The sequence below is a fragment of the Arachis duranensis genome, chromosome 9 (genome assembly GCF_000817695.3).
Source record: "Arachis duranensis cultivar V14167 chromosome 9, aradu.V14167.gnm2.J7QH, whole genome shotgun sequence".
NCBI lineage: Eukaryota > Viridiplantae > Streptophyta > Magnoliopsida > Fabales > Fabaceae > Arachis > Arachis duranensis.
The window spans coordinates 102,020,312-102,029,012 of NC_029780.3; the positions used below are offsets into that span (position 1 = coordinate 102,020,312).

Genomic DNA, 8,701 nt, shown 5'->3' on the forward strand with positions numbered 1-8,701 from the left:
CTTCCGACTTGTGAGTGTGAGAGAATGGGGGGTGGTATGCCTAAGTTAGCAAGGGTGTGAGCAGGTCTAGAGAGTATTGGGACTTAGAGATACCTGAGAGGTGTCAGTGTATTTATAGTGGTGAACCAATAACCACCGTTGGAGTAGTTTCACCTTTTAGGGTGGATAACCGTCCATTTATCTTAGGGAGGTTACGATATGACTCCTAGAAGTGGGTTGAGAGATTTTAGGGGCAGTTATTATCTGCCAGCTAATCTTTGCTCCCGACTTCTTTAGAGCAAGTCGTGGGAAGAACCGACTTCTAAAGAGAAGGTCGGTGTTCTGAGGAGCCCAACCTTATGATTGAATCTATATTTTGGACCTGAGTCTTAGCGTTAGGTCAGGGTATGAACACTAATATAATAAATTATTTAAAAAATAATAAAATATAACTAACTATAACTAAATATTATAATTAGCTTCTGACAATAATTTTAATATTTTATGGACATTTATAATTGGTTGAAAATAGCAGGTGCAAGGCAGGCGTGAGATTGAGTGAATAAAGTGAGATTATTATACCCAATTGGAAAATGGACTTTGGAGAGATCCCAAATCACAACGGCAATCCCCCGCCTGTCGTAGGAGATTGCAGCATCCATGGCGGTGGGAAAGCAACGTTGACCGGACCCCCTTTCCAAATTGGATGGCCAAAGGTCAAACGATGCCAAATTCCAAATGGAACTTGGTGTCACACTGACTGGACCCCACCCCCACCACCTCCTCGGAATCACTTGATCGGAGGCCGACTCTCTCCAAAACCCCACATTTCATTCATTCATTCATTCATTCAATTCAATTCTTCTCTGTTTAATCATCAGCAAACGATGAACTCTCCAACGAACAAAACAAGTGCGTATTCCTCATCATCACCATCATTTTTTCTTTTTATGGTTTTGTTCATATGTTTGTCTGAGATTGATGTTTCGGTTTTTCTTGTTTTTTTTTTTTTGTGTTTGGAAATTAATTTTATACTTACTATGCAGTGTATCCGAGGGTGAAAGTGAGGCACCAAGTTCATAAAAACGAGGAGGAGGATGATGATGGTGATGCACGGAACCCTAGGTTGAAGGTTTTCATTCCTTCATGCTTGCGACCTCCGTCTTCTCCTTCTCCTTATGCTTCTTGTTATGCTTCTCCTGCTTCTACTTGTCCTCCTTCTCCTTCTGCTTCAGGTTATTTTAATTCCTTGCACCTGCTTCTAATTTCTGTTCTTTTAATTTGTTTCTTTAAGTTTTTGGGAGGGTTTTTAATCTTAAGTGATTGATTACTGCTTCCAACTTCTAGGAACTAATTCTTTGATGTGAAGATGATAGCTAATAACAGTTGGATGATTTGGTATGTTTGATTGCTTAGCATAATATGCGTCAACATCTAAATTATCATTTTCAACATGAAGACATATGAGTAACAACAACCTTCTTTTAAATAGATTGAATTGTTCATAAACTTCTTTTAATTTGCTTCTTTAATTTTTTGGGAGGATTTTTAAACTGTATACGAAAGTTCTAAGTCGAGTGGTAACTACTTCCAACTTCTAGGAGCTGATTCTTTGATGCGAAGATAATGGCTAACAAGGGTTAGATGATGCGTCAGCATCTGGATTATCATTTTCAACATGAAGATACATGAGTACCCACCTTCTTTTAAATATATTGAATTGTTCACAAACTTCTATGGGGAGACCAAGAGAATGGAGACAGAGAATGGACAGAAAATTTGTGACTCTGTCTTTGTTCTCACTATCCCCAGTTTTTGGATGACATCAAATTCTGCAAATCTTGTCCAAGAATATGGATGTTTTGTTTGTTTCTGTATATCTGTCTCTTTCTTCAAGCAAGTTTATGTCTCTGTATTTGTGCCCTGAGATAGCTACCAAACGGGGCTGAATAGATATGATCTAGGATGGGAGGTCTCTATGTTTGTGATCCGCAAATCACGCACAAAACAGAATTTGCCATCTTCTAATTTAGCTTGGAGGATGCTGTTATCCTTGATCAAACAAATTGGCCTATTCATATGAATTTGCACTTGCAATTTGACTATGGTTTTTCAGTTGGGTCAAAGACACTATTTACTTCAAAGGGAGGGGAAAAATGTTTCAAGCAATGAATCATGGAATCACATGGATGACTTAAGATTCTTTTTTTTTTCCTGTTCAATCTTGGTGGTTTTAGCTATTCCCTATCATTTTTATGTTTGAAGAATTATATATGGAATGTTGACATTATTATTTTATCTCATTTGTTGTGTGTAAAATTTGGTCTGCACTCTGCAGTTAGTGAAGCATTTAGTGAAACTGATATAGGGTAGGGTCTTGTCTGTTCCATTCTTCTAATATACAATCATCTTTGTCTGGTTTTATAGTAGTTCGAAAGAAAAATGTCTCCAAGCCATCATCGATGGTTAACGCACCAAAGTGCTATGTGCCACCGGTGTCTTCTCCACGAGTACAGATAAATGAAGCTTTTCAAGACTGCAGTTTATCTTCGGATTCGGGATCAACAGGACCTGAGAAGGACGACAGTATTGATGAGAACAAAATAAATACTAGGGCCTGTCGAGTTCATCGCCCTCGTGCTGTCATCTCTAGTCCTTGTAAGTCTCATGACTTTTCATCATCTTACCATTCAGTTAATGAAGAGATGAATGCATTGGGGTTCTTTTGATTGGTCATTGAAGCTGAGCGAAGTAATTTCTGATACATGTTTGGAACATGGCTTTTTAAGATTTTTACGGGATCTGTTATAGATAATGCAAGTCATAAAGTACTTTCATGGCATTAGGAAATGGATTTTGGAGTGTGCTCAAAGTAGAATTTGGTAGTGCCATTGTGTGTTAGTTGTTCTATTCAATTAATCTGATAACTAAACTCTCAACAACTCCAATGAAGCCTATTCTGGCATACCACCTTCTTAAATTATTCCATTTGGAATTTACCTGCAATAGTATAGGTGCTTGTAGCTGACCATTATTGCTTTATTACTAATCACTAATTCAGTAATTCTCAACATCTATAGTGAAGCCTTTTGTGACATCCCACCTTTAAATACATTCAATTAGAAAAAAAAAAGGATGCATGTGGCTGCCAATTATTGCATTAAGTTTTGTCTAGAATTCTTAGAAAGATGCAAATGTGTTGTTTGAATGGAAATTTTTATGTGGTTCTGGAGTCTATTTGAAGAAATTTGAAACCAAAGCATTTCAGCCTCGTAAGATACTTTTATCATGATTGATGATTCATCTCTCTTATAAGAACCTACAATATCCTTAAAAAAGTAAAGAACTTCCACGCTTGGCAGATGGAGGAGAAGTTTTCAATAACCGTTTTAACATATATTGGAAAGTATTAAGTACCGATATTATGATATCAGCTGGTTATAGATTCTTTATTTGGATATATGAGACATCTCAGAATTCTGACTTCAAATCCTTGTTCATTGTTGTGTTCAGATAATGACAGGTTGTTCGGGAGCAGAAACGAAACTAGCAATGGAAGTAGTTCTCCTTTGAAGAATGGTACCCCACCGCAAAATAGACATGCACACTGTAACTGTAAAGCTAAATCACATGAAGATGCTGATAATCCTCTAAACACAAGAAAATCCAAGGAGCCTGATTCTAATGGTACAATTGATCCTGTAGGGAAGAAAAAGGTCCATCATGGCAGCATAAAATCCGAAAATGTAAATAGGATCTGGAGATATTAGTCCTACTAGAACCTAGGATCCTGATTAATCGGATTGTTAAAAGCCAAATATGTGTTATCAAGGACAAGGATTAGGTTCTCACTTCTCACACAAAGAAGAAAGAGAGAAACAAAATAATGTATGTTTTAAAATAACCATATCAGCATGCTTGATGTTTTTACTCCAGTATCTAAATTTTTAAATTTTGAACTGTTGTGGGCCTGTAAATTTTTCTATGGAAGAAGAGACAATGCATGAGAGATCAAATATTTTCCTTTTCAGTTTTATTCATATTTGAGCGTTTTTGTAACATTGTTTAAGCCATAGAAATAGAAGTAGAAAAAGAAAAAGAGAAAAAAAAAATCAGCTTTAGATATCATACTAAGTACTAACACTAGTGATTCATGCTAACTCATTTTTTGTGAGCGGTGTTGATGACATGCAAAAATAAATTTTGCTTCTTAAATGCTAAATGCATTAGATGTTTCTTTCATATTCTTTAAGTCTTAACCTCATTATTATTATTATAAGCATATAATGTAAAAAAATTGATCAAGAAAAAGAATAATATCCAGTCAATCCTTCATAGAAAGTAAGACTTATTACATTGCTTTTTTTTTTTTTTTTTGGTCGATGGATTGGACAACTCCCAATCCTAGGTTACACAACACACACACCCACTCACACACACTAAAGGTTCTATCACTACCCAGCTATGGCTGGGATTCGAACCTGAGATGTGGCTTTTGTGAGGCCAACATATTGGCCAACATTGCTTTTAAATGACCATTTATAGATAGTAATATATAATTGGAGTCGTGTAAAATGATTTCACATTGGTGCATAGATAAAAAAAATTCAAGTTCTATTTATATTATTTTCTTTCAATAATGATAATATCTCTCGGTGGCTAAGTCCATTATGCCCGTTAGATCAGTAACTATTTTGCGTTAAAATAAAAAATATTATAACTTTGTTAAATTTTCAGAAGTCTTATTGAATTCGTTTAAATTTTTATATAAAAACATGGTCATTTTCATTAAAGCACTAATTTGTCAGTTTTCAAAGTTAAAAATATAATAATAATTACTTTTTAGTGTATAAATAATATTTTTTTAAACTATTTCGACAAATAATATAATAAATTAATAATAGTAATACCAATAATGAAAATATTATTGTTTATAGGAGAAAAGTTAGAAAAAAAATAACATAAAGAGTAGGAAACAAATAACATATTTGTTTAACTGGAAATACAATTATATTCCATTTATTATTAGTACAAGCTATTAAGTAAAAAAGCTATTAATAATAACAGAAAAAAACTATTAAAAAGCTATAATAATAATAATAATTTAAAAAAAATAGAAAAAGCTATTAAACAAAAAAAGTATTTTTGCAATGATGATCCTTAAGATTCGATTTTAATTTTTACTTTACTTCTTTTTCCTCCTCGTATAACCTGACAAGAAAAACGTTAAGTTGTAAGAAATGCACTAAAAAAAATAAATGAACACAATAGAAATTTTTTCTAAAGGGAAATAAAAAAAAATTTAATTCCCAAAAAATTATTCCATCTTTATTTGTTAGAATCTAATTTTTTTTGTTAGTTTACGAGAAGTTCACCCAAGGTTTAGGGCGAATCTTAACATTTTGGACGAAGTTTGCGTAGTTTCTCGACAAATTCTATCACACCCGTCCAATTAAACACACATTATAAATAAAAAAAATAATACTTTTTATAAATAAAAATGTCATATGCTTCCATTGAATATTTATAATAAATTTTTTCACTTTCTACGCGTGTTACAAAATATTTATTGTACTCATCAATATTTTTTATAGTGTCATAGATATTTAAATATATTATAAAATGAAAGAATAAAGGTGAACATAGTGAAAAAAGAGGAATAAAAATGGTTAAAAGTACGGTATAAAAAATTCTACAATATAGGTCAATAGTCAATAATACATATAAAAAAATTATTATAAATATTTGATGAAGATAGATGACATTTTTATTTATAAAACGTATTATCTTTTTATTTATAACGTCTGTTTAATTGGAAAGATGTAGTAGAGCATGTCAAGGAGTTAGGTAAATTTCATCCATAATGTTAGAATTTGTCCAAAGCTTAAACAAAATTCTGTAAACCAAAAATAATTAAATTCTAAAAAATAAAGATTGAATTTTTTTTAAATTAAAATTTTTTTATTTTATTTCAAAAAAATTTCAAATACAATAAAATGTCTCAAATTCAAATCTCAGTTCTGATTTATAAGTAACACTTTTTTTTAGTATAATTTTAATTGCATGTATAAAAAATAAGTAATACAACATCCAAATCCAGTTATGTCATCATATACGAGCATTAAGTTACTTCTTTTTTTTATTTAATTGTTTGCTTGAAAGAAATTAAGAAAACCATATTTAATATTTATAAAAAAATGATTCTTAAATTCAAAAAACAAGAAAGTATGCAATTTAAACCTGAATATAGTTCTATTTCGCTAAGCCAACTTGATATCTTTCAACTTGTTCATCACTTCTTCTAGCAACTGATGATGTCAACATGAATATTTCAATTATTGATAAAACAAAATTTGCATTGTGAGAAATAAATTGAGGAGCTTCAAATAAAATAAAAATAAAATAAATAATAAAATATAATAGACAAGCTATAAATTAAGAAGATTTGGTACCATCAAGGGGTCAGAATTCTTTTTCAAAAAAACTCATATAAATTCATATCTCAACCACTTTTTGAGTGTTATAATTTTTTTTTTAAAAGATTCCTTTCACATCTTTTATATTTTTTTTATCATTTTTGTCATTTTTATTCATACAATTTATACTTCCAACAAATTTAAATTCAGTCCGTTATATTTAAAGTTGATTCACATTCTCTTTTATTTACTTGGCAACAAATTTTATGTTTAAGGCAAATTTATTTACTTTTGAATATTTCAATTTTATTTTGATTTCTTGATTCCTCATTTAAAGAAAAGTATATAAAAAAAATCTTTACTTCTTCTTCATGACAAAAATAAAAAATTTTGGTGCATAAAAAGAATTGATAATCCTAAAAAAAGTAGATTTTACTTTCATTAAATAGATATTGAACTAATCAAGATTTACTAAAAATCTGCATAGCAGTTAGAATTTAAATTAATCTATCTATCTATTTAATATATTAAAATTGGATTTTTTTTTCAACTAATAAAAGTGAGGTATCACTTTCTCATAAATTCATTTTCCTTTCAAAATGAATGCATTTAAGGAATAATGCATAATTATATTAATTTAGAAAAATATCTTTATTTTAATTATATAAAATCAATATTTAATGCATTATTAAACTACTTATCAATTATTAATTAGTAATAATAATAATATAAAATTGGCACGAGTTATTCTAATCATGATAAAAAAAACTATGATCCTAATCATGATATGATAAAATCATATAATTTTAACAAAACAAATATATGATGTATAACTAAGGTAAATAATAAAAAATTATCTTCATAATAACTAATTTACACAATAATTTTTGTTCTGATAAAGTCTATATATAGTGTTTTTTTTAGTACATAAGCCTAGATTTTAACTCATTTTTTTAATTTATTATTCTTCTTTTACTACTTTATACAATAAGAATGTATTCTTCATTTTTCATCGAAATTGATCATTTTAAAGTACAATTTATAATTTTTTATAGTATTTTTTATATACTCATTCTATTATATTATTTTTTTGATAATTTAATGATTGTTCTTACTCCAACTTATTCTTTTCATCTAATATTCCAGTGCGATTGTCCTTTTTGTCGCAATCGTTTACAATGTACCACATCCATGAAATACCTCATCGAGTTGTATTCACTGATTTGAGTTCGTTCTAACTACATGGATGTAAGCGATCAAAGAAGGGGCAGTAAACTCTATTTTATCGAATGATGGTTGGATCTACTCACATATTATGACCAACCTAATAGAATATGGGTAAACTTAGTTTTCTTGAGAGGAGCTTGATTTTTTATTGAGGAATTGTTTCCACGGAATTTTGTAGGTCAGGTTCAAGTTTCGTCCCCTCTATACTTTCTACGTCTACATAAAAATCTTTAAAGTAGAGCACATAATGAGATTGAATTCCCTCAATTTAAGTTCAGTTTTGGTAAATTTATGTCAAACTCGGAAATACAATTTCAACGCTTGGTAATATATTTAAATTTTCTTATTTTAAGTTTTTCGTTATTAAAATAATTTTATAACATATTGTGATTTTTTTTACAGAAATTACCAACCTTTTTCATCAATGCAATGTCATTGAGAGGAATAAGGGTCAGTTTAGTTTCTCGGTATGGCAATTCTACACCTTGTCACATTGCATAGATAGCGGATGATGAAACTTATTTAACAAGGGAATGGTCTGAATTTGTACAAATTCTAAATGTTTGAACTTATGATGTTGTTTTAGTTGGTTATCGTTACGAGAATGACTCTAATCTATACATGTCTAAGGACTAGAATAAATTAAATATTATTTAAGTAATTTAGTTTTAATATTATATTAGTATTTGATTAAATTAGTTTTAGAGAAATTTAAATTGTTGTCTCAATTTATATATTATGACTATTTTTCTTGGATATGTTATTTTTAAATGTTTTAATATAAATTTTTTTTTTCTGATTTTTAAGTTTATTTTCTTCCTTGGATATATGTATCACTTTTTTTTTCTTTTTTGTATTTCAGATTAGTAATGCAATTATTAATAGAAGTATAATCTAAAAAAAACTTAAAATATCACTATTTAAAGAAAAAAGAAAAGGTACATGACAGAAAGGAAAATGAAAATTTAAAATTATTCTATTAAAAAAAATTGTATACAGTTTGTGTATGAATGAGGCCGAAATTAGAGACTATATATGAATATAAAACATAAAAAATTATTATACGATTGTAGAATAAT

The 8,701-nt window shown here is 29.5% G+C and overlaps 1 protein-coding gene across 1 annotated transcript; it reads left to right on the plus strand.

The window, feature by feature from the left end:
* The first annotated feature begins 545 nt into the window (after nt 1-545).
* On the plus strand, nt 546-4,038 carry LOC107466579 (uncharacterized). Its single transcript, XM_016085578.3, has 4 exons — nt 546-891; nt 1,026-1,214; nt 2,407-2,637; nt 3,493-4,038. Exons 1-4 carry the CDS (start codon nt 573-575, stop codon nt 3,747-3,749), a joined length of 996 nt encoding a protein of 331 aa, XP_015941064.2. The 5' UTR covers nt 546-572; the 3' UTR covers nt 3,750-4,038.
* Nucleotides 4,039-8,701: the final 4,663 nt, after the last annotated feature.

Coding starts and splice junctions, on each gene's coding strand:
- LOC107466579 (XM_016085578.3), top strand. CDS start 573: ATGGACTTTGGAGAGATCCCAAATCACAACGGCAATCCCCCGCCTGTC. Junction 892..1,025: donor CTCTCCAACGAACAAAACAA/GTGCGTATTCCT, acceptor CTTACTATGCAG/TGTATCCGAGGGTGAAAGTG. Junction 1,215..2,406: donor TCCTTCTCCTTCTGCTTCAG/GTTATTTTAATT, acceptor CTGGTTTTATAG/TAGTTCGAAAGAAAAATGTC.